The sequence below is a fragment of the Marmota marmota genome, unplaced genomic scaffold, assembly GCF_001458135.2.
Source record: "Marmota marmota marmota unplaced genomic scaffold, marMar, whole genome shotgun sequence".
Classification (NCBI taxonomy): domain Eukaryota; kingdom Metazoa; phylum Chordata; class Mammalia; order Rodentia; family Sciuridae; genus Marmota; species Marmota marmota.
In genome coordinates, this window is record NW_025999961.1 from 3,848,051 (window position 1) to 3,875,357 (window position 27,307).

Consider the following 27,307-nt stretch of genomic DNA (forward strand, 5'->3'; position numbering starts at 1 on the left):
GTTGGTTCAGGGAAAGTCTGAAGAAATGACTGCTGAGGGCTAAAGACTGTCTAGCAACCAGGACAGAGGGACTAGAAAATGTTCCAAGAGAAACAAATGTGCAAAAAATGAGCCAGATATGATTCAGATGGAAAAAACAGTTTCTAGAATTTGAAATTACAACCTAAGAAGTACTCTTTGATTCTGATGTGTGCTATGACACGGATGAACCCCCAAAGACAGAGTGTTGAGTGAATAACCAGGATACAAAAGACTAAAGAGCAAATGATCCCACTTACATGAGGTACCTTAAACAAATTCATAGACATAAAGTGGAATGGAGGTCATCAGGGGCTAGGGAAGTGGGGATGGGAAGTTATTATTTATTGGGTACAGATCTGGGATCCATTCCTGCTTAAAGGGTTGTGTGGTCAGGGGTCTTGGAGGACCAACTATCCTCATATTCAGATACCTCTTCTCATTTCTTTCACCATCACTTATTAGGGATTCATAGCCTTAAAATTACCTGTGTTCCTCCTTACAACTTTTTAATATTCTTTTTTAAAAAATTTTTTGGTGATAATTGTTTCATGACGTTTGCAGAGGCTCTTACATTTCCTGAGTGAAACCCATTATATAACCCATACTTTTTCTAAAATAATAATAGTAGTAGTAGTAGTAGTAGTAGTAGTAGGACATGATAATTTTATTTTATTTATTTATTTTTTATGTGGTGCTGAGGATCAATCCCAGTGCCTCACACATGGTAGGCAAGTACTCTACCACTGAGCCACAACCCCAGCTCCAGTAGTCCATATGTTTTCAAAAAAAAATTGTTAAGTTACAAAAAATTGTCTTCTGATATTTACTATAAAATTCCTCACACATGTAATGATGTGAGGCTAGAAACAGATAAAATAATAAAAGCAGGAATGCTTTGAAAATTGCTTTTCTAGTCTTAGAGAATACTATTTCCTCCTTCTTGCCCAAACTTCTCCTTTTCTTTGAGATTCTGATAGTTTTTCACCTGATCCACTGTAGCCCCTGAGCAAGGAAATCAACTGCTCTCACAATATCAAACCTTAAATTATACTACAGATCTACAGTAACAAAAACAGCATGGTATTGGCACAAAAACAGACATGAAGACCAATAGAACAGAATAGAAAACACAGAGACAAACCCCCCAAATTGGTTATCTCATATTAGACAAAGACACCATAAACATGCATTGGAGAAAAAATAACCTCTTCCACAAATGGTGCTGGGAAAACTGGAAATCCATATGTAGCAGAATAAAATTAATCCCTATCTCTCACCCTGCACAAAACTCAACTCAAAGTGCAACAAGGACCTAGGAATTAGACAACACACACTGGTGCACCTACTAGAAGAAAATGTAGACCCAACACTCCATCATGTTGGCTTAGAAACTGACTTCTTCAACAAGACCCTTAAAGCACATGGAGTAAAATCAAGAATTAATAAGTGGGATGGAATCAAACTAAAAAGCTTCTTCTCAGCAAAGGAAACAATCAAGAACGTGAAGAGAGAGCCTATAGAAAGGGAGAAAATCTTTGCTACCTGCACTTCAGATAGAACATTAACCTCTAGGATATACAAAGAACTCAAAAAACTTAATACCAAAAAACCCCCAAATAATCCAGTCAATAAATGGGCAAAAAGTGTTTCAAACAGGCAACAAATACATGAAAAAATGTTTAACATCTCTAGCAATTAGAGAAATGCAAATTAAAACTACACTGAGATATATGCCATATCACTCCAGTCAGAATGGCAGTTATCAAGAATACAAGTAACAATTGTTGGTGAGGATGGGGGTAGGGAGGAGGTACATTCATACCTTGCTTGTGGGACTGCAAAGTAGGGCAACCACCCTGGAAAACAGTATGGAGATTCCTCAGAAAATTGGAATGGAACAACCATTTGACCCAGTTATCCCACATCTCGGTGTATATACAAAGGACTTAAAATCAGCATACTACAGTGATACAGCCACATCAATGTTTATAGCAGCTTATTCACAATAACTAAACTTTGAAACCAACCTAAGTGCCCTTCAACATATGAATTGATAAATAAAATGGTAGGTATATATACACAATGGAACATTACTCAGTCATAAAGAAAAATGAAAATATGGCATTTGCCAGTTGAATCTGGAGACTATCATGCTAAGTGAAATAAGTGAATCCCCAAAAACCAGAGGCTGAATATTTTCTCTGATATGCAGATGCTAACACATAACAAGAGGGGAATGAGAAGAATAGGAGTTCGGTCGATTAGACAAAGGGTAATGAAGGTAAGGGATGGGAGATGGGAATAGAAATCACAGTAAAACTGTGTAATAGTACATAACTTTCCCATGTTCCAAAATGAATATATCACCATGGAAACTCCACATCATATACAACCTCAAGAATGGGATCCTATTAGAATAAGCAATAGTCCATGTATGTATAATATGTTGATATACTCTACTATTATATATTCCTAAAAAGAACAAATTTTCCAAAAGAAAATCAGCTGCTATGGCTTCTGGGCCTTAAGTGCCTTCCTTTGTTGTGAATTGAAATCCCTAAGATTTATGCATACATCTGGCTAGCTATTCCACGTTCTCAAATGATTTGAATTCCATCAGCTTGCCTAATATCAGCCTGGCCTGGTAAAGCCATTATTAACTCAAACACAGCAAGGGAGGAAGAAATGTTATCATAGCAAAACAAGGGGTTATTTGGGAGTTGTGCTACTTTTCTTTTTTAATTTTTGAATTTCTTTTGACTTCATATACCTTGTCCTGTGAATCCTTGCTATGTTGTCTGCTTTTGCCCAGTGGTCTCGGAAGTCTTTCTGCTTACGTGTATGATATTTTATTGCTATTTAAACATTCATTTTTAAAAAAAAAATTAAACTTTTTGGGATAATTGTAGATTTCCACAAAGTTGTAAGAAATAATACAGAGAGATCCATGTATCGTTTACCTACTGTCCCCACATTGTCACATTTTGTAAAACTGTAGTATAATATTACATTCAGGACTTGACACTGATACAGTTAAGATACAGAACATTTTCATCATCACAGATTCCCTCTTGTTACCCTTTCATAGTTCTACTTACTTCCCTCTCACCCCTACTCCACTCCCTCCTTGGCCTCTGGCATTGGCTAAATCTTGTTTTCAGTTTCTATAATTCTGTCACTTCAAGAATGTTATAGCAATGGAATCATAAAGTATGTAAACTTTGAGGATTTTTTTCACCTTGCATAATTATCTGGAGATCCATCCAGATTATGGTAGTAGTTTATTTATTTTTATTGTTAAGTAATATTCCATGGTATAGATGTACCACAGTTTAACCATCTCCTATTAAAGAACATTTGGACAATTACTAGTTATAATCTATTATAATAGGGATTTTATAAACACTTAATTGGAGATGAGTGTGTATAAGCTAATTTGGGACAGATGCCCAGACATGTCCTATGGAAGTCAAATGTTCAGTTTTTCTAAAGGGCAGTTCTAGAGGGGCTGTATCATTTTACATTATCACCACCAATGAACAACATCCAATGAATGACATCCATCTGGTGTTATTATTCCTTCATTTTAGCCATTCTGATCAATCTATCCTGGTATCTCTCTGTGGCTTCAATTTGAAATTTTCTAATGGCTAATGATGCTAAAAAATTTTTTCAGGTGTGTATTTGTCACCTGAATATCATTTTCAATAAAACGTCTTTTCATGTTTTGGGCCAATTTTCTAATTGAATTTTTTTTAAATTGAAAATAATTTATGCATGTTTTCTGTTAAATATGCGGTTTGCAAACATCCTCTCCAACTTTGTGTATCTTTTTATTTTTTCAAAGCAAAAGGTTTTGACTTTGTAGAAGTCTAATTTGTCACATTTTCCTTTTATGGATCATGCTTTTGGTGTCAAGTCTAAGAACTTTTTATCTAATCATAGAACCCCCTATTTTAAAACTATTTTTAAAAATACTTTTATAGTTTGGTGTTTTACATTTAAGTCCAGGATCCATTTTAAGTTAATTTTTATATAGTATGTGAGAAAAATGTTTTAGCTATGCTAGTTACTTTGCTTTTTATATAAACATTAGAAAAGGCTTACATAGATGTGTGTATATATGTGCATACATGTATATGTTTATTTACATATATGTATAAATATGCATCTATATGTACATATATATCTACAAAAATTCTTGCTGGGCTTTGGATAGGAAATGGTAAAATATCTATATCATTTTGGGGAGAACTGACATCTTTTATTTTGAATCTCTCAGTTCATGAACACATTCTGTCTCTTTGTGTACAGTATTTAGATCTTTGCTTTTTTTCTTGTTGTTGTTGTTTTGTGTAGTTTCCTGCATAGAAGTCCTGTACATGTTTTATTAGATTTGCATCTAAACATCTCATTCATTTTAAAAATATTTTATTAACATATAATCACACATATTAGTGAGGTGTGGTGTGATATTTGAACACATATATATGGTGTGTCCTAATCAAATCAATGTAGTTAGTATTTTAATTCTTTTTGTTTATGTTTGGAACTTTGTTATCAAGAAATTATAAATGGCAATTTGCTTTTAATTTAGCTGTCCACATGTTCAGGCTAGTGTACATATATATATTTTTAATATTTATGTTTTATCCTGTAAACTTGCTGAGCTCACTTATTAGTTGTTCTGGGAATTTCATTGTAGATTCCTTGGCATTTTCTAAGTTAATAATCATGTCAATCCCAAATGTAGGCAAATTTTATTTCTTCATTTTTGATCTGCATTCTTTTTCTTTTCTTGTCTTGTGGCACTGGCTAGAGCTTCTAGGGCTAGGATGAATAAAAATGGAGGGATTAAACATCTTTTCCTCATTTCCTATTTTAGGCAAAATGTAGCCAGTTTTTCCTCATTAAATATAAATTAGCTGATAGTGCTCTTGAACAAGCTGAGAAGGCTCCTCTATAACTCTTTTTCTGAGACATTTCATCATTATTAGTGAGAGTTATATTTTGTCAAATACTGTTTCTGCATTGATTCATATGATTGTGTGGCTTATATCTTCTTTGTTAATGTATGGGCCACACTAATTGATTTTGAATGCTAAGCCAACATTGTGTTCCTCGAGTGCACCCTACTTGGTCTTGGTATATGATTCTTCTTATATGTTATTGAATTTTATTTCTAATTTTTCGCTAATGATTTTGCATCTCTATTCATAACGAATACTGATCTCTAGTTTTTTTTTTTGCTATTGTTTTTGTCTGGATTTAACATCACAGTTATATTGGATTTGTAAAATAAAGTGAGGAAGTATTTCTTCCTTTCCGTTTTCTGGAAGATATTGTGTAGAACTGGTGCTAATTCCTTAGATGTTTGGGAGAATTTGTCAGTGAAACCAAATGGTTCTGAAGATTTCCTTTTGGAGAAAATCTTTTAAATCAAGGCATAAATTTCTTAAAAGCTATATAGCTTTATTCAAATTATGTATGTCATAGAGGCAATTCATGGTATTTGTGCTTTTTGAGGAATTGGACCTTTCTTCTAAGTTAACAAATGTGTTTAGTTATTTATAGTATTCTCTCATTATCCTTTTGGTGACTAAGGGGCTAAAGTGATATCCTCTGATTTATTTCTGATACTAATAACTTGTGGTAACTCTCTTTTATCCTTTGTTCGTCTTGCTAAATGTTTGACAACTTTATTAAAATTTTAAAATAACCAGGTATTTATGTTAAATTCTATTGTTTTTGTCTCTTTGTTTTCAGTTTTATTTATTTCTGTGCTTTATTAATTACTTTCTTCCATGTTTTTTTTCTTCCCCTCTGCTTATTCTGGTTTCCTCAATAAAAAATCATGGACCCAAGCCTCTGAAACCTTTAACTTGGGGGCTTATATTGATTTGGAATGTTCTTACTTTCTAATGTGTACATTTTATACTCTAAATTTCTGCCAGCAGTGTTTTTGCTATTTCCCACAAATTTTAATAAGTTGTCATCAAATGTATATTTAAATTTCCCTTGTGATTTTCTCTTAATCCAAGGAATATTTAGAAGTGTGTTGAGTTTCCTGGTGTTTGGAGTTTTTCTTCTTATCTTGATGTTATTTATTTCTGATTTTTTTTTTTTTTCACTGTGGGCAGAGAAGACCGTCTGATTTGAACTCTTTTAAATTTATTGGTGTTTGTTCTTTGACCTGGGAGATAAATGATTTATCTTTCTATATGTTCTGTGGGCATTTGAAAAGTATTTTATTCTATGATGTTGCTGGGTAAAGTAATCAACAATAATACTAATTAGATCTGATTGGTTGGTGGTGTTGATTTCTTCTATATCTTTGCTGATTTTTGTCTAGTTTTCTCTCCGTTATTGAAGTCTCCAACAATAATTGTGGGTCTTCCATTTGTCTTTCAGTTCTACTAGTTTCTGCTTCATATATTCTGTAGTTCTACTTTTGGTAAATATACAGTTAAGATCACTATCTTCTTTGTGTATTGAACCTTTCACAATATATGATGGCTCTTTCCACTCTAGTCATTTTCTTGGCCCTAGAGTCTACTTTATTTGATATTAACACAGTCATCACTATTTAGTTTTGACTAGTATTTGCATGATATACATTTTTCCATTATTTTACCCTGATGTGTCTTTATCATTATTTCTAAAATGAGTTTCTCATGGACAGCATATAGATTGATCATGTTTTTAAATCTATTTCTCCAAACTCTATTGTCTTTTAATTGGTATGTTTAGAGATATGATGATTATTTTACAGCTTAGATCTATCAATCTAGTTTTTGTTCTTTGGGGAGGCTTTTTGTTTTGCTTTTTACTTTAGTTTCCTTTTCTTATTTTCCCATGGGTTATATGAATGTTTCTTAGAATTCCATTTTGACCTAACAATTGTGATTTTGAGTGTATCTCTTTGCACATATTTTGTACTTGTGTTAGGCATTACATTACATAATTTATAACATTATCTCATCATTTTATCAGTTTAAGTATAGAATTCTTACCTCCCTTGAAGTTCTTTTACTTTCATCCATTGATAATATAATTCTTAAATATTTCCTGTATGTACATTTTGAACTACATTAGACAGTGTTGTATTTTTTTTCTTTACCCGTTTACCTGCTTTCTCAAGAGGAAAAGGAAATCCTATTGCATTTACTCCTATTTTTTCTTTGCTTGTTCTTTTCTGTTTTTTTGAAATTCTAAGGTCCTTTTTTTTTTAAAAAAAAATTCTGTTTAAAGAACTCCCTTTAACCATATATTTATTAGGTATGCTGGCAACAAATTTTCTTAGCATATTCTGACAAAAATCAGATTTCCTTTTCATTTCTGAAGGGTATTTTCACTGGGTGAAGGACTCTGGGTTCAGTTCTTTTCTTTTAGCTCTGAAAAAACACCATGCCACTTCTATACTTAAACTGATAAAATGATGAGATAATGTTATAAATTATGTTTTCTGGGTGAATAATCCTTTGTTATTTGAATTATTTGCCTCTGAAGGTAAGCTGTTTTGTTTCTCTGAGTGCTTTCATGATGTTTTCTTAAATTTACTTGTGATAGTACCTTCATATGGGTTTCTTTGAGTTTATCTTCTTTGAAGTTCTTTTGAATTTATAAAAGGCAGACTCCATTTGGGGAATTCCAGGTACTCTTTCAGTCCCATCTTTTTCCCCCTCTACTTCTAGGACTGCAATGGCATGAGTGATGGTGGGATCTTAATGTCCTCCCATAAGGCCCGTGTGTTAAAGACTTGGTCACCAGCCAGTGACATTATTGGAAGGTAGTGGGACATAGTGGGAAGAGTGAGGTCACTGGAAGCATACCCTTTGAGGTGATGTTGTGACCCCAGCTTCTTCCCCTCTTTTGTTTCCTGGCTGCCCTGAGGTGGATAGACCTCCTCTGCTGCACACCCACATGATGCTCTTGCTCACTACAGGCCCAAGGCAATAGAAACAAGCGACCATTGTCCCAAGTCTCTGAAACCTTGAGCAAACATAAAACTTTTCTCTTTATACGTTGGTTTATCTCAGATATTCATTATAGTGGCAGAAAGCTGAGTAATGCAACACGGGTGAGCAGTTGCTGAGACTCTTACTATTTTTCAGTCTACTTTCTCTCTGTTGTTCAGATTGGGAAATTTGTATTGCTTTATTTTCTAGTTCATTGATTCCTTCTACTATCCCTTTCATTCTGCTGTTAAGACCAACCACTGAGTTCTTTCTTTATTTTGGTTATTGTATTTTCAGTTATAAAATATTTCTATTTAATTCTTATTTATATGATATTTCTCAGCTACGCTTAAGTTTTTGGTAAGTTTTTGGTAAGTTTTAAAATTTTCACTTGTTTTGAGCATGTTTATAATTGCTCACTAAATTATTTTGCCATGGCTATTTAAAAATCTTTATCAGGTGTTTTGGTTAGATTTTTATTGCTGTTACCAAAACAGCCAACAAGAACAACTTACATGAGAAAAAGTTTATTCAAGGCTCACTGTGTCAGAGGTCTCAGTCCATAAAAGGCAGACTCCATTGCTCTGGACTTCAGATGAAGCAGAATACCATGGGAGAAGGGCCCAGCAGAAGACAGCTGCTCAGCTTACAGAAAGATGCAGAGAGGAGAGGAAGAGGAAGAGGCTGCAGGGAGAACAACTTAGGGCACACCCCCATGATGACCCACCTGTTCCAGTTACACCCACCTGCCTTCAGGTACCAATCATTCTATCCATTCAAATTAGGATGGACAGATTAGGTCACAGCTCTAATAATCTAATAATACCTCTGAATATATCTGCATTAGAAGGAGTTTTTGGCATCACTCATATCCAAACATTATCGGGTAATTCTAAGATCTCTGACATCTCAGGGTTGGCATCTGCATTCATTTCCCAGGGCTTCTATAACAATGTACCACAAACTGGGTGGCATAATTTGTCTTACAGTTCTATAGGCTAAAGGTCTGAAATCAAAGCATTGTCAAGGCTGCATGCCCTCTGAATCCTTCCTTGCCATTCATAGCTTTTTGTGTTTTGCTGAGAATCTTTGGCATTTCTTGGCTTGCAACTGCAGCTTGCCTTTGTTACAAGACAGTGCTCTCCCTGTCTGTATCTCTCCTCTCTCTAGTCATGTTGAATAAACTAGTATGACCTCATCTTAGTTAATCATACTCCAATGACCCTATTTCCAAATAAGGTCACATTCTGAGATACCAGGGGAAAGGACTTTAACACATCTTTTGGGAGGATGCAACTCAACCTACAACAGTATATATATATATATATTTTGGTGCTAGGGATTAAACCCAAGAGAACTTAGCCACTGAGCCACATCCCTAGTCACCCCTGCTCTTTAAATTTTTTTTTTAAACTTTGAGACAGGGTCTCTTTAAGTTGCTTAGGGCCTCACTAAGTTGGTAAGGCTGGCTTTGAAGTTGTTGATCCTCCTGCCTCAGTCTCCTGAGCTACTAAGATTACAAGCATGTGTCTCTGCACTTGGTCATAGATTGTCCGTTTATATTCAGTTTGAGCTCTTTCTTGTTTTTGGCATGATGAGTGATTTTTTAAATAAAAATCTAGATATGTTTGCAATATATTATAAGATGTTAGATCTTACTAACCCTCTCTCTCTCTCTCTCTCTCTCTCTCTCTCTCTCTATATATATATATATATATATATATATATATATCATGCATATATATTACTTTTTATTTTCTTTTTCTTTTTCTATGTGATGCTGGGACTCAAACCTAGAACGGGGCATATGCTAAGTAAGTGCTTTACTACTGAACAACATTCCCAACCTACGTTTTGTTGTTGTTTTATTTTCTTTTCTTTCTGACATTGTTCTGGCAAAGGAAAGAGGAGGTGTCACCTTGTTAATGACAAGTGTGGCACTTGGCTTTACAGTGTGTCCAGTGACACTGTAGTGGCAGTGGTCTGGTTATTACTGGGCTGGGGACTCCTCACTCTCTTCCAGCCTCCTCTGAAGCTGCCCAGTGTAGGAGAGGTGTGCTTGCCTCTCTCAGGTGGGGGAGGGAAAGTGCTTCCTGCTGGACCTCTGGCTATCTTTTTATAGCCACCAGAGGCTGAAAGATGAGGCTTCTTGCTTGGTCTTTGATGGCACAGCTAGAGGTGGGGCTGCCTTCTGTCTGTGAAGTTTGGATGGAGTAAAGCAGTACTGTCTAAGTTTCGGTCTTTGTCAGGTTACTCTATGGGAGCAGTCTGTACTGCATCAATTTGCCTTATATTTTCTCTCTTTAAAAAACATTTTATAACTTTTACATTTAGATTTCCTTCTTTTAACTTTTTGTCATTTAATCTGTTTTTAAATTAATAATAATGACTTGTGTCACTTTCCCCTCTTTGAAACCTTTTATGTTTTAGCTTCCTCCTAATTTTGTTCTGACAATTCCTGATCAGTTGAATTTGTATTAATCTGAAAAATATTTTTAAATCTTATTCTTTAATTCCTTTCACTTTTCAGTGTAATTTATTTTCTTTTTCTCAATCTTATGCCTTCTTTAGTTTTACCTTCAAAATGTCCTCATGGTTTTATTAGTTCATTTAGGAGATTTTTTATATGAAACTGGGCTAGACACAGGGCCACAGGGCTGAGAGCTGAGAAAGCCTTCTTATGTACAGGGGACATGGGATGCTTTCCCTCTTCTGTCCTACCCTGTTGGCTATCTGGCTGTCATTCCTTTCATTGTGGGGTCTCAAGAAGATCTCACCCTGGGTACTTGAGAGATATGCCAATTTAACTGGCTTGTATTATCCTTGACCTTGTGGAACTGCTTTCACTGAGATCTATTGTAGTGTCTTTCTGCTTCAGCTTTTGGCAAAATACACCATAAGAAACAGGTCTATGAGTCCAGATACCACACTGGCCCAAGACAGTCTTTACAAGGTAGCCTACACCATGCAGTATACCTGTAGTGAGATCACATAAAAAAGGACTACTCTGAACAGAGTGCCAAGAACAATTTTTTTATTTTCTAGAGAAATGGCATGGAAAATAAAAATAATATGTTTCTTTTTTCACTTTGGTCACTGGGCAGGTTAGGTCAAATTTGCAGCTTGGTTTCAATGAATGACTGGCAAATCTACAAAACTGCTTATATAATTACACTTCAATTTATCCCTTATTCTAAGCTTCCTACTTTTATTTGGATTTGACTTTTTTTGACATTGGCATTTTTTTTTTTTGCTTTTGAATATTTCCTTACAGATATGCTGATTTCTTCTAGAAACAAGGTGCGATAAAAATAATTAGGTCTAATAATTGGGGAAATAATCTTTAAATTCACTCTTTTGGTAAATTATAAGTGTTTCAAATAAATTATCATAGTTGTCCTTGTACATTACAGGTGAATTAGTCGCATTCTGAATGGAAAAAGACATACGAACACTGAAATAAAGTTAGTCAATAGATGAATCAACTCAGTAAATCAAGAGGTCCTGGACTTTACTTCTTGGTTTTCTTTTATGAAACATCTTTGTCTCTCTTTGCTCATCAACCTAGTGTCTGCTTCACAATCTTATCCTTTCTTATTATCTGTGGTGTCTCAACTGTATTAATTATAGAAAGAGAACTTACTTATTTGTCAGCATTCGATAGTCTGCTACTTTTGTGGACAAATCAAGAATTTGATCCAAAATTTCTGCACATATTTCATAATGCTTTTTATAAGAAGCCTTAGCTCTTTCCATAGCAATCTGGGCATGAAATTCCTTCTCTCTGAGGATCTGTTCTTCAAAATCAATCTTGGCTTGTTTTGCCAAAGCCTAAAAAGGCAAAAACATATTTTAAGCCACTATCATTGTGCAATGAGTCAAATGAAAATCATGTTATCTTTTCAGTAGTCCAAAACAAACAAACAAACAAAACCCTTTAAATATAATGAAAGCTTTTAAAAAAAAGCAGGAAGAAGTTAATTATGAATGACCTCTTTCTCCATAATAAATTAAGTACTGAGTATGAAGGCAAAGATAATGTAGGAATTATTCTACCTTTAGGTTATCAACAAACTAGTACATTGTGAAGTGATCTGAGCATGGAAAGCAAATGTGGTTAATGATAAATATGATGGTAAAACCTTCCATAAAAATGTCTTGGTTTTACAGGTTGCAAACAGGAATCACAGACCAGAAGCATAAATGGCCCTCACCCCCACCCTAGGAGCCTTGACCTAGACATATCTGCCCTTTGTTTATTAGCAAGGTAGTTCTATGATATTGATTCATACTTCAAAAACATTTTGGAAATTCCCTGATTATAGTGGTTTGAGATCATGACACATTTGACAACATATGTTAAGTGTGTTATGATAGCAACTACAAACCCTGTGGTGTTGTAGCCTTAACAAGTTGATAACCCTCATTTGTAGAAACATCTGTTTCTGTAGAAAGTAATAAAATATTTAAACATTTTGTCAAGACCCTCTACATGGTTGAGGACCCTTTCTTTACACAAAGGGTGAGGAAACGTTCAGCTCAGCTTAGCCTAGCTGGGAGTGCACAATACTCAACTGGTGGGATTTGAGTGGCCAAATGTTGCTTATTGATACTTGCATCAGATTCTTGATGAATTAGATCACATGCTAATCTGCTCCATCAAGAAGATCTCCTCCTGTAACTCCACCCAGTCAATGCAAAATGGAAAAATGGAAGTGAACTTGAGCTTTGGAGGAAGCACACTTGAATTTAAGCCCCAGCTTGTGTATAGAATTCAAAAGCTGTGAGAAACTGGATAAGTTGTTTAGCCTCCTTATACCTTCATTTCTGAAAGTGGGGACATTAGCAATACTTAGCATGTCCTGAACCATCTTGTCCGAGTAAGTACTTCTTATCATGATACTATTCATAAATGACTGAGGGCATGATAGTGAATTGGTATGTAAGGCCACCATCTGTTTTGCTGTTGCTGGTGTATTTTGCATGTTTTGTTTTGTTTTTGGTGGGAACCTAGTTGACCTGGATGACCTCTGTTTAGTACATTTGGTACAGTTAGGAATTACACCAGAATTTACCATTCTTGTATTGTTTCATAAGCCTTATTTTCATGAAGAAAAAAAAATACAATTTAAATAAAAAGCTTAATGGCATGCTTTATGAGCTGTGAAGAGTTTACAGGAAACAGAAATGTAAGAGACTAAGAAAATCAGATGAGAATTTATGGATAGCGTGGCACTAAACTGGGTCATGAGGTTGGTTTACCAGTTTTTGAGAAACATCTGGAAATATTTAGAATGTGAGGAAAACCAAATCTTGAAGGGGAATAGAAGACTCTCCTCTCAGCAACAGAACAACTGCCTGTTTCTCCATTTTCCTCCCTTCCTCCTTCTGTGTTTTCCTCCCTTTCTTTCTTCTCCCCTCCTTTCTTTCCTTCCCCCTTCCTCCATTCCTCCTGTCCATCCAGCTATCTTGTCTTCCTTCCCCTCCTTTTCTGTGTCTACCACTAACTCTGTGTGAAACCCACCACAATTTCCTGTCTCATGACAGCAAAGTAGGTTGCAGCCCTAAAAAGAGAAAGAAGGAAAGGAAAAAGGAAGTCAGTGGGAGGTAGCAAATCTCGGTGGTTATGAACTTGGATTCTAGAGTCTGATAGAGCAGGGTTTGCTCCTGCTGTAGCGCTACTAGCTGTGACTTTGAGCCTTCAATGTTTCATTTTCTGTCTGCGTAAAATTTAAATAAGGGTTGTGTCTACTTGTGGCTGTTTCAGAATTAAATGTGCATGCAATGAATGCAGTGCAGTGCTTGACTCAAAGGGATTGAGGGATAAGACAAGGAAAGAATGTGGCCTGGAATTAAGCTTTGAGGAACCTTGACAATAAATGCATTGGTTTCAGAAGAGAAAGAGCCTGCAAAAGGAAGTGCTCAAAATGTTAAATATGATTGCAGTTGATTATTGGTAACAATAATAGTAGGTGGCACAGAAATTGTAAGTCAGGAATTGTCTCCATATAGAATGGCTGTTCAATTGCCTTAAAGGAAGAGGTCTGCAGATTTAATTTTAAAAGAGAACAAAAATTTTTTTTAAAAATCTTTTGAAGGCTAAAATCAGAAAGTTCTTTTTCTCCCTCTTCCTTTAAAATGTAGCAGACATTAGGAGAGGGCTTATGCAGAGCAAACTATTTTCTATGCGTGCATGATTATGTCAAAATAAACTCTAATATTATGTATACCTATTATGTAGTAATAAAAACAATAAAAAGTTGAAAGGCAATCATAATTCTGCTTTCCTGGGGGCTATCATGGCAGTAGGATTTGCAAACAGTCATAAAGCCACATGAATAAATGTCAAATCACACACTATGATGTGTCACCAGGGATAGACTGTGAGTATAGGGACACATAGTAGGGGTGTTGACCTAGACAAGAAGAGGCAAGTACACAGGGCTCTGAACAGTGAGTTCACTGATGAAAGCATGTGGCAACAGGGGAATGATGAGAGAAATGACTTATTCAAGGATCTTAGAGCAGAGAGAGATAGCCAGAGCCCAGGGGGCAGAGGAGAAGAGGGGTCATGAACCAGTATGTTGCTGATGGGGAGCCAGGGATGTGATTCTGAGTGAGAAGACAAAGGTCAAATCTGAACATCAGTAAGATGGCTCTGACTGCAGAATTGAGAGTGGATTGCAGGAGATGAGAGAGGAGATCGACTGCCTGTATGTTGTCTATAATTACTCCCTTTCTTCCTTTTAAGCAGTTAAAAAAAATAACTGCTGCTTTAGGAAATTTCTGTAGTACAAAAAGCCAAAAAGGTTGAAGGATTCTTCTGATTTTAGTGAGAGACCAAACTCAAAGGCAAAATAATATAGGTATCTCAGATGAAAGAAGGTTTTCAGCAAGAACAGAAAGAGGAAAAGCCATACATCCTATAACCTGGCAACACCTGGGAAGCAGCAAAACCTCAAAGTGGATAATGTGGGGGACCATAAAAAGCTGGAGCAGCCTCCCCAGGACTGCTGTGCCACTAAGGGGCACACGTGGACTGTGGTAGCTGTGGTGTCGGTGGCAACAACTGGACGTGGGCCTGAGGAATGCAGTGTTATCCTCAATGACTTGACCCTTATAGCAGGGGCAGTGTGCATCTGTGTGGGCAGAGGTGGATTGCTGGAGCCCAGCTGAGGTTGAGTTAAAGAACATAAACAATGTTATGTCCTTTCATACCCCAGCTTATGGCTACCAACTCATATATACCAAAAATGGATGAGGGAGACCACTGTAGCAGTAGAAAGCAGAGGTGGTGGTATAGATTCTGAAAAACAGACATATCAAAGAAAAGGTGAGTACACAAAATTGATAGGACTTCAGGATGTTTTAGATATGGAGAAGTAAGGGTGAAGCTGGTTTCAAGTGGGTCATAGGTTTGGACTTGCAAAAGCTGATAAATATTGAGGCTATTTGTTGAGCTATGAAACCTGGAAAATGACAAGTTTAGTGGGGAAGATCACAAATTTGACCCTGAACACGTCAAACTTGAAATGCCCCTGAAATATATGACTAGAGGTGTCAAGGAAGCAGTTAAACCCATGGATCTACACCTCAGAGGGCAGAGACCTTAAGTGAACGAGTCATTGGTCTATTGCGGGAATTTCACCTCATGGTTGTGGATGGGACTGAGGAATAAGACAAGGAAAGAATGTGGCCTGGAACTAAGCTTTGAGGAACCCTGACAATAAATGCATTGGTCTCAGAACAGATGGGCCTTCAAAAGAGGCTGAGAAGGAGATACCAGAAAAGTAGGAGGATAACTAGGAAACTGTTTTCCACAGCAGAACTTGAGGGAAGTTGACCACAGAACAGCAAGTCAAGACAATTATATAAATAACACAAATATTAATAGTCTGCGAACATTGTTAAGAAACTTTAAAAATATCATAAACGTAAAGCTGTTTCTAGAATTCACTCCCTCCTGACACCCACAAACAATAATAAAAACTATAAGAACACCAAATACAAACTAAAGAAAAACGGCAATGTAAAAAATCCTACCTTCTTCACAATCAGGAAGTAGAAGAATATGGTGCTTTAGTAAATACATTTTGTGTAGTTAGTGAATGATATTAGAAAGAAAAAGTAGCAGTATTCATTTGAAAAATTGAATTCAGCACCTTTATTGGGCACTTTATTATATACCAGCTATTTGTTGTTGAAAAATTCAATATTTATGGGTGAAAACAAATCCTACATCTATCAGGAAGAGGTGCCAGAACAGCAGATATCTCAGCTGTAGAAAAGGTAATTGTGTAAGAGGAGAGACTGTCCTTTGTTTCAGGTGCTTCAGAACCTCCCTGTTTAGGTTTCTGAGGCTTTAGCAGGTCTGAGTGTCCAAATCCTCTGATGTCAGTTCAAATTCAGTTAAAGAAAGAACAAGTGAGGTGACTCAGTGGCACCTGCCTGTAATCTCAGCTTCTTAGGAGGCTGGGGCAGTAGAATTGTTCAAGCCCAGGAGTTTCAGGCCAGCCTGGGCAACACAGCAATATGCCTTCTTGAAAGAGAGAAGCTAGGGGTGGGAAAGGAAATAAATAAATAAACAAATAACAGGTGATGTGGTGATGCTTTTCATCCTAATGAGCACAGTCCAACTAAAAAGAGCTTTGCTTTTAATTAATTGGGCTTGTGAAGGAAACCTATTTTCCAAACAGTGAGTTAGAAAGATAACTAAACATGTCATTTCTAATGTAAATGAATACTATTCAATACATCCAAGTCCACTCTTACCTATGAGATGGAGGAAACAATCAGGTAGTTCAGTTCTTGAGGCCTAAGAGAACCCTGGAGGTCAGCATTCATGCACCTCAAGTTCATGTGGTATGGATCCCCACCTCCACCATTTAGGGTCTGCCCGTTCTACAAAGAAGAACATTACTTTCCTTTCCTGACTCTGGAGAGTATGATAGTTTCTAAATGATATTTCTAAGAATGGCACCATCGTAGAAAACAGCATGCCTGGAAGCTCTATCTTGGTTTCCATGTAACATTGTCAAGTGCAACACTCCAGAGGAACCTAGGTCAATGACTCCTTAGAGTCCTGAGGAAGAAATACTACAATATGGGCCTGAAAAGTCTTGTTTAAGGTTGGTGTATGGAAAACTAATTGTGTCTTGCTGAAAGCAAGCAGCTTAAAAGATCTCACTGCCTGAGATTGTTTACTGAGGATAAACAACACCTGTGCTTCTGTTAGCAACAAGTGGACTTTGAAAGAAAGAAAGTGTTCTGGGAATGTAGAGGAAAAAAAGTAATGATTAAAGGAAATGAAAAATTGATTATCACCAGTTTGAAAATAACATGTTGTACCTGAAGAAAATGGACTGGTGTATTTAAGGTATTCAAGGAAAATGGTGAACTAAGTAAGCATTTTATAGATAGCAAAACTAACAATCGAATATAGAAGGTACACACTCTTATCAGGGAATACTGTCGCCATGAACCCTTCCTGAGGAATTAATTGGATAAGGAGCTTCAGATAATTAAAATAGTCAGAGACATAGAACAGAAGGATTGATGGTGATCATTCAACACTCAGTTTCTTATAGAATTGGGAAGGAAAGAAGGGAGTACAGTAGGTAGTGGGTATCTTCTCTGTTAATGCAGTTTATTTGAATAAAAATGGGTGGAAATTTATCAGGTCATATAAAAAAATAACTCTCTTTTGGCAATTGACAACAAAATACAGCTTTGTTTACCATGATTTGGTAGAAAGGGTCAAAAGAAACTTCAGAAAGGTTTTTAAGAGAGATAATGTTTACCGCTTCTCGATCAAGAGCATCCTGGAAATCTTTAAGTCGTCTTTCCTCATATTGTTTTTCTCTGAATATTCTGTTTTGCCATAAAACTTCCTTTTCATGCCGCACATGCATGAGCTGCACAGCAATCCTGCGTTCCTGCTGGGACTGTCGCATTAGTCGGTGAATCAACTGCTCCTCTCGATAAGCCTCCTGCAAACACCAGCCAGAGACTAATTATCTATCAAAGCCACATCCAAATTTCCCATTGTGATAAGAAGCCCATATCTAAATAATAAGTAAAAGGCTTAATATTCATATAAATCAATTTCTGCCATTTGATTTAAACTTGAACATGACAAAAGACAAATTATAAAAAAGAAAATTCCCAGAAGAGATTGCACAACCTTTGTTATCTAGAATTATAATGGTCTTAAAACTCACAATTACTTTAAATGAATCATTATTTCTTTTAAAATCTGATTAAACAAATTAGGTGTTTTTCTCCCAGGGTTTTACAAATGAGCAATGTGATTCTCAATTTGTAAGCATGTTTTCAGAAGTTTTGAAATGTGTTATATGCATTCTAACAGAACTACTAGCTGTAAAAAAAAAAGCAGATATTGTCCAGGAAATGAACAGATCAAGTTAGTTCCCTGTGGGGGATATGTCCATATCTGTATAAAGAAAGGCTGAAATCTGAAAGAATGTTAAGACTGATAGGATACGGAGCAAGTTAAGTGGAAATAACTGACTTATCTCTGAAAATATGAGTGGTTATAATCTGAAATGGAAACTAGTTGTATTTATCTATTTTAGGATAATGTAAGGGGAGCGGCAGTAAATGAAGAATGGGGAAAAAATTAAGCAGGAATCAGAGATCTTGGATCTTGCATCCCGATTGTGTAGTTTTGGGGAAATAGTTCTGTTTTGCAGGTCTATTTCATGACAGGCAGCAATGAGAGGTTTGAAGATGGAAGATGTTCTCTCAGGCCACATCAAGCCCTCTCAATGTGTCTAAACAGAGACATCATGTGGAAAGAGGAGGTAATTTAGTAGTCAATGGGGACTTAGACAAACACCTAAACATTGGAGTTTTACGTTTAATGTTAACAATACAATGATTTATGATTCATCCAGTCATTAAATGGCACTGTCTCAGATGATCTCTACCATCAGAAAATTACAGGAACAATATTATATATTTAATAGAACAAAAACACAAATAAAAATGACACTGTATGGTAAATGATGAAGCCTGGATCTGGGCATTATTTAAAAAATGTAAATTTAAGTTCAAGAAATAAGTATATTTTTTTCTGTTGGTAAGAGAAATGGGGTAAATAACATCATGAGCAACTAATGTTAATAATTGTTTTCCTGCTCAGATCCAATACTGGTGGTGAGGCAGAATGTAAAAATGGTCACAAGTTCTTCCCTTCTGTTCATTCTCAGCCTTGCAGTATTTCCCTTCAGGCATCCCAACCAAAAAGTAGAATCTATTTCTCTATTCCTTAAATATGGAGTATGAATTGACCTGTGGAACATCAGCCCCCAAATCAAAACATAAGATGTAAGATTAAAAAAAAAAAAGAAAGAAAAAGAAAAGAAACATGTGGGGTCAGATTTCCTTCATTCTCCCTTCCACTTCCACCAAGTTCATAGTCTGGTCTACTAAAAAATGAGGCATCTTTTGGGGGAAAACACCAGTCTTTTTAGCAGGACCTGACAGTTTTCAAAAGTCAGTCAACTCTACCAACCGGCCAAAGACTTAGCAGCAAGCCCTGCTGATCCCAGGCCAAAGTGTTTACCACATTTGGGGGGTAGTTTTGATACATGAGGCACAGTCCCAACAAAGATTTTTTTTTCTTAAATATAAACATATTTTATTATTTCGAGTGAAGTATATATAATTCTAAATAAAAGAAAGATGATCAAGCTGAGTAAAAAAATCCGTGAATCTGAAGAAATAACCTTTTAACACAAAGAGATGTCCTAGAGTGAGGAAGGAGTGGAACCCTTGAATAGTTTATTTCCTCATATTTACACAGTGGCTTAGGGAATAGACCCCTGAGCAGACTCATGTTGTTGGTGAACAGAAGAGGCAACTTCAAATGGTTATCATATCTTAGACAGGCACATTCATCCTGGATGCATTACCACTGATGCCACACCCTCCCACCCCTCTTTCTTCCATCATCTTCCTTATCTCAGCAAATGACAACTCCAACATCCAGGTGCACAAGCTAGAAATTTGGCTTTTTGTGTCACTTACTAACACCCCTATGTCTATAAGCCATTAAATTATATTGATTTTGCTTCTAAACCATCTCTTTTGAAGTCATTTCCCTTAATCCCCACTGTCATTACTCTAAATTCAGAGTGGGATGATCTGTTACCTGGATTACAGCAATAGCTACGGCTTGTTTTGCCCTCCTGCAATAATACTCTTCAAATTTAAGCCAGAATAATCTTTTAAAAGGCAAGTCTGACCTCATCACTCTTGTTCCTCTTTGCACTCAAATAGGAAATTGTAAAATCTCCTTTCTTCCTCTATGTTTTCATCATGATTTGGTCTCTGGTGACTCCTGCCACATGACTTGATTTTTAGTTAACTAAAAGCACTGAGCCTGCCCTGATGCATGCCTGTAATCCCAGCAACTTGGGAGGCTGAGGCAGGAGAATCCCAAGTTCAAAGCCAGCCTCAGCAACTTAATGAGGCCCAAAGCAACTTAGTGAGACCCTGTCTCAAAATTAAAAAAATAAAATAAAAAGGGCCGTGATCTGTCTCAGTAGTTAAGTACCCTGGGCTCAATCCCCAGTATCAAAAAAAAAAAAAAAAAGAAAAGAAAGAAAGAAAGAAAAAGAAAAGAAAAAAAATCAGAATAAAAGCACTGAGCCTTCCTTTCCACATAATCTTCTCACTTTTGGAAACTCACTTCACCTTCCACCATCTTCATAACCCCTGGTAACCCTCTCACCTCCACCCCCACATCCATTCCCAACTTCAATTAGTTAACTCCTGACCCTTCTCCATGCTCCTGTTATGGTTCTTCAGACGCCACCCTCTGCACCAGGCTAGGTGGACCAGCCTGCTCTGGCTCTGGGTCACCTACCTCCCCCCCATCACCTTATAGCACTTTACCCTTGAATGTCCTTGCCTGTTTACAAATCCTCTCTACATAGTGAGGTGGGAGAAATCAGGTTTCTTGTTATTACTACTCTTCATGCTATCTCTGGGCCTCACAAAAGTCCCCAGAGCACCAAAGAGATAAAGGGAATGTGTGTTCCGTGTAAAAATTGCTCAGTGATTCTATTACTGTAACTGTATCAAAATCACCATGGGGACCCACACCCACAGTGTCTGATTCAGCTTGGTGGGGCCCAGTTATTTGTTTTACTAAAAACCCCTGGTGATGCTAATTCTGCAGGTCCAGGAACCACATTTTGAGAACCACTAGAGTAGACTAATGAACAAATTTTGAAGATGAACACCTCTTTTGCCAGAAGTTCTCTTTGCTTCTAGAAGTAACAAGAGACCATATGGATAGTATAGATTTTAGATCTTTTTTTCATCGGTGTTTCATTATTGTGGTAAAACATACATAAGGTGAAATTTACCATCTCAACAATTTGTAAGTGTACAACTCAGTGGTATTAAATAAATTCACAATTTTGTGCAACCATCAACAGATTTTAGGTTCTTTAACAAATATGTAGGGTTTTTTCCCCCTAGGCATATTTGCTATTCTGATGTGAGGATAGACCAGTGACACTTGATGCAGAACGCAGACAATACATGTATAAGATACACATTTGTGTAAATTGAAGATGACAGTGTGTAAAGTTCCCAGCACCTTTAAGCATCTAAGTATCTTACCTCCTGTGCTTCATGGGCTATTAACTGGTCCATTAATAACCTCCGCCGTCTTTTCTCCCTTTGCTCCCGTGCAAAAGCATCTTCTTCTAAGCGCTTCTGGATTTTTTTAATGTAGTCATCATCCGAGTAAGTGTTTAACAAATCAGTAGTTATATGGTCTGCTGTATCTAAAGAAGTCTTGGATGCACTAAGGACAATAATTTTTATTTTAGATTTTAAAAAACAATGTGACTACACATCATTACTTGTGACTATGGAAGACCTCCGGCGAAGCTTCCTTGAGTTCTCTGTTAATTTGTGAACACAAGCAGTGAAGCAAATATGAGATCCGCAGTGTGACACCCAGAGCTTATCACAGATTTCATTTGTTTCCCCTGTTTCTGAATGCAATCTCCGTGAGGTCCTTCACATAGCCCTCTTTCTAGGCCCAACACTCTTTTGTTCTTTCACATTTTTTGATCTGCAGTCTACCTACAGATTCTGAACTTCTCTCTCTTTTTCCTGCTGCCTCCTCTGCTTCTTTCTTCTTGCCTCTCCTGTTTGAAGTCAATAGAAGGTAGCCTGTTGATTAACCACATGTAATGAAAGGCACACCTCTGTGACAACAGACCACACACAGTGATGTCAGGTCACTAGACTGTGCTTTTAAGGGTGGCTCCATGGACTGCCACTTTGTTCTGATCTTTGATGATGCAAGGTGTTCTCTGAACTCCCAGGTGAATATCTGACTGCTTAGGACAGTGGCTTTTCTGTAAAGAATTAATCTGCATTATATACTTCTGTGGCCCTCCCTTTTTCTCAAAACAGCTTCAATTTTATTCAGGGGAGTAACATCCCCAGCCAGACTACATTTCCCAGTCTCCCATTTTGCTAAATATGCCGTGAAACTGAATCGTAGCCAGTAAGCTATAAGCAGAAATGTTATGGGGCATCTGCGAATGCTTTCTAAAGGAGCTATTTCAGATAGGAGGTACTACGTTTTGTCTATCTTCCTTCCTGAGGGCCTACTGTCCAAAGACCCAAAAAGCTGTCTTGTATCACGAATGTGACAGGATAATGAAGAAAAAGTGAAGTAGGGAAGATTTTTGGCCCTTGATGACGTTGGAGCTCCAGCACACATTCTGTAGTGCTCACCTAACAATTTCTGTTATATGAGAAAGAAGTAAACATTTCTCTAATTTAACCCTTGTTATTTTTAGATTTCTAAAGGTAACTAATACAGACCTGGGGTCAGGCTGTGTTGCAAAGGCAATAGGAAACAGGGTAAATATTTGTAGCTGTATAGTTCAGAAATGATCTTGAAAACATTTAATAACAGACATGGCAAGGACACTAATCAATCAAAATGGATGCTGGAAGGGCTTGGAGGACACAGCTGTGCTTCATGTTAACTCTAATTGCAAAATTTCTTGAAATTGAGGGGTCCTAGCAAAGAAGGTATGGGGAAAATGATTTACCAACAAGTAACATGTATTTCAGTATTTTGAGATGGGCATCATCTGTTTATCACCCTAGAGCATGTGACTGGTGAGATGAGTAAAAGAGGATAAGTAGAGTTTTTCATGGACCAAAGTCAGGGTGGGTGTAATGGGGTTCTCTTGGCAGATGTACAGATGAGTCAGTTTGGATTATGCTGCTTTTACATGTTAAGAAGGCCTATTGATGAATGAGAGTGAGGATCAGATCAAGGCATCCAAAATTTCTGCAACCGAGTGTAGTGGCACATACCTGTAATCCCAGCCACTCAAAAGGCTGAGGCAGAAGGACGGCAAATTCAAAGTTAGCCGCAGCAACTTAGTGAGGCCCTCAGCAACTTAGTGAGGCCTGTCTCTAAATAAAATACAAAAAGGGCTGGGGATTTGGCTCAATGGTAAAGTGCCCCTGGGTTCAATCCCCAGTACAAAAAACAGTTTAAGTATCTCCACTCTGCTTGATTTTCCTTCCACTCCTGACCTTTCCACTATTTCTTCCCTTTTTCCTTATTTCTCCTCATTTGACTTTGTATCTCATTCCTTCAGAAATATTAATATGGAGCCGACATTGTAGTTTGTTTCTGTCTTATTTTTTAACAGAATTCTTTCATAGTCTAAAAAATATAAATGAATAGAGTTTGGATAGTTTTCATTTTAAAAGGCAGAAGAAAAACCAAATTGCTTCTAAAATATGTAGACTCTAATGAATTATCGTCAGGGACCTTCAATAGGAAGCAAAGGGGTTAACAGGATCTTTATCTTTAGGAAAATAAAATTTATTAAGGAGGTACTATTTTCCAAGAACCCACCAAGCTGATAGTCCTTATAATAGTCAGTCAACAAATCATTCAACAACTCTTTATTGCTGGTCCCTGCGCTAAATGCTAAGGATGCAACATGAAAAATCAAACTCGAGTTGAATGAAGGCTTTGCTGTGACACATTTCATTTAGTAGTATCTTGAAATAATTATAGTGAATGTTTAAAAAAAAGTGTGTGAACTTAGAATAAACATGGTACATCTTTCTTCAATCTTCTTATCAAGATTCTCCACAGTGAAAGATTCCTGGAATTGTTATACCAGATAAACTATTTCAAAACTATTTAAAGCTTATGAATACAGTTCTGTGATTATTAAAATAGTTCATAGCCCACCTTTCTTTTGCCTGGAGATCCTTTTTTATTAATGCTTCAAACTTCTTAATCTCATTGGCCACATCCTTTAAAGAAAAAAAAATCATCATTAGTTCTGTGCCCTAACTGGAACCATTGAAAATCTTTATTTACCATTTTCATTTAAGTTTATAAAGTGACATACTAATCAAGATAATTAGGAGCCAAGATATGAAAATCTGCATTCTAGAACATTTTTACAATTCCAATTTGTTATTTTTAGACTAGGTTAACAAAATAGGAAAACTGCCTAACCTGAATCATTTAGTTCACAATTCTAATAGTACACCAAAGTGCAGTGAATTAAAATGAAGAATATCAGAGTCAGGGCATGGATTTGAGAGATATAAATATTGCTCTAAAAATTGTTGACGTGGATGTCTTAATCAATGCAACCTTATTTATACTATTCATTCGTTCTCTGAAAATCAGCTTATTCTTGTGCATTACACATCCTTATTAATAAACTTTGATCAACTCAGAGAAATATGAGAGTTAAATAGCAAAATGAGGTCAGCAAAAAGCCTCTGTCATGGTATTTTTTAGAATACAAGGACTTTGTTTTTTGTGGGTTTTTTTTTTTTGTGGAAAATAGAAATGTGTTGGATTAATGGATTCAGGAATAATCAAGAGATCCATCAATTTCTGCTTTATCCGCACTGGTGAACATGAGTAAAACATGTCAACTTTCAGAGTTTAAGTTCTCTTATCTACAAAATAGGAAAATAACATTCTACTAAGAGAGTTATTTACAAATTTGGCCAAAAGCTATTTTCTCTATAAAACCTACAAATAACAGCGTAAAATGGATTGGATATGCATAGACTAGAGAAATTTTGATTAAAGAAGGGACAAGGCCAGAGGTAATTTGAAAAGCAAAAATTTCACAGTTCTCTAATACTTTAGGGAAAGATCTTTTTTTAAAAAAAATTATGATAAACACAATATAATAGTAAGGATCATCACTTACCTCTGCCTCTTTTTTCTTTTTCAGCATTTTTTGTGCCTCAAGTGCTTTCAAAGTACGATTGGATGTAGGTTTAGGAATCTGTATGATGGCTGCTTGGATTTTGGCCATTATTTCATTTTGTCGTCTTCTGCTTAAGCGTTGCTGAGTATCCCATATACATTAATTGAGTTTTTCAGTTTGTCAGAATAATAGGTAATGTAATACATGCACAGATAGACAGACATACAGCTTCTATATTGAACATTTTAGAACTCAGCAATTGACCAATAGAATAGGTATCGCAACTGTGTAGTTTGGAGGCAGTGGTCAATATGATTTACTTTGAAAATTATAAAGTTGAAACCATTTTGAAGTCCCCAAATATATCTGTCAAGTATGTACATTTTCATCCCACATGATAATACTAAAGGATAATAAAGGTGGTGCAGATATGAATATTATATTGTTTCCCAAGTCCACCTTCATGATCTACACAATCCAAGAAAGTGAAAATTCCATCCCTGAATATGGTCTGTAGGAAAAACTCAGTCTAGGAATCAGACTCTATGAGGACTCCTGGGAAACCCAATAGAAATGACAGCTCCCCCAAAACCCAGTCACACCTGAACATGAATTAGAGGCTACTTCAGAAACTAAATAGACACCAAATTACGTGTCATTATTGGATCATTTCATCAGTGTATAGTAATTATTTTAAGAAGAAAGGTGCAATTTAAAGTTTTTAAAGCCCCCAAGTCTTTAAAATCAGATAAAATATTTTAAAAACAAATGATTTAAGAGGCAACATATGAAACTTACCATGTCTTTACCACTAAAGAATATTAGAACCCATAAGACCATTAGTTTCTACATTCAAGAATCAAAAATATAATTTATCATTAAAAATGTAAAAATTAAGGGCTGGGACTGTCGCTCAGTGGTAGAACAGGTGCCTGGTATGTGTGAGCTACTGGGTTTAATTCTTAGCACTGCATATAAATAAACAAAATAAACGTCTATCAACAACTAAAAAACAAACAGAAAAAACTAAAAAAAAATTTTAAATGTAAAAATTGTAGATAATTTAAGTTTTTCTCATTTCACACTCTCAACTGTGAATTATTATTTAATTTAAATAAGTTTATCTCTTTTTCTTAAGGAAGTCATAGGCTGTCTCTTTTGACTTATTTGCTTCTTATGATCATTTTAAAAATAATTTATTATAGAATATTTAATGGCATCATATTTCCTTTCTCCCAACTTTCTTTGGAAATTTTCTGCATTGCACTTGGCACTTTAAAGCTGGACTGGCTGGTCCTATATGAACTAGAGTCCAGCACTTTGTCCCAATTTAAGTAAGACTTTACAAGTGCCCTTCCTCCCAGGCATGTAATAGACGCATAAGATCTTCTAGAGTTTGCCTCTCATCTTCTCCTTCTTCCCCACAGAGCTCACAACATTTAAGTTATATTAATTTCACATATCTTAGGCATAATAATTTAGAAAGTGATTTTACAATAGGAATAACTATAATTCTTTGCCTCCAGTTTATATACTCCATATACTCAGCTACCTCAAATTCTCTTTAAAAGTCTTAAATGATTTGGCTCCTCATTATCCTCTCTTGTCCTTTAATATGCAAATCATTATAGATTTTCAAAGAAATGTGAGAAGAAGAGAGTTAGTCAAAGCAGAAAGCAAGTTGCTGGAAGGAGTTAAGAGATGCTTAAGATGGTTACAAAAGGAAGCAAGCAGAGAATTGACCCACTAGAGGGAAAAGGGGAAGGGTAGGAGTGGAAAAAGGGGGAAATGTCTACTTTCACTCCCTCAGGGTTGACCAAGGTCATGAGCCTTTGATCATCTGGGAAACTAGTAGAAAACCTCCATTGCTAAAGCAATTGAAGGAACTTTCACCATGACAGAGACCAAGTTGTTCTGCCAAGCAGACAGAGAAAGCAGTTATTGTTCTCACTCACCATTGGACTTGATAGACTGCAAGAGTGAGGTTGAGGAGAAGGGGAAAAGGAGGGCAGGGCAAAGTCATGCATCAGTAAAATGCAATTTGTGTTATTTTACTGC

At 36.2% G+C, this 27,307-nt stretch overlaps 1 protein-coding gene across 1 annotated transcript in view; it reads right to left on the reverse strand.

Annotated features, from left to right (window-relative positions):
• The window catches only part of Spef2 (sperm flagellar 2), a 165,666-nt gene that overhangs the window by 118,086 nt on the left and 20,273 nt on the right, over positions 1 to 27,307 (reverse strand). Inside the window, 5 exon segments of the mRNA XM_048802898.1 lie at positions 11,623 to 11,810; positions 17,780 to 17,968; positions 21,636 to 21,822; positions 24,262 to 24,326; positions 25,250 to 25,390. Coding sequence (XP_048658855.1) covers positions 11,623 to 11,810; positions 17,780 to 17,968; positions 21,636 to 21,822; positions 24,262 to 24,326; positions 25,250 to 25,390 — 770 coding nt within the window.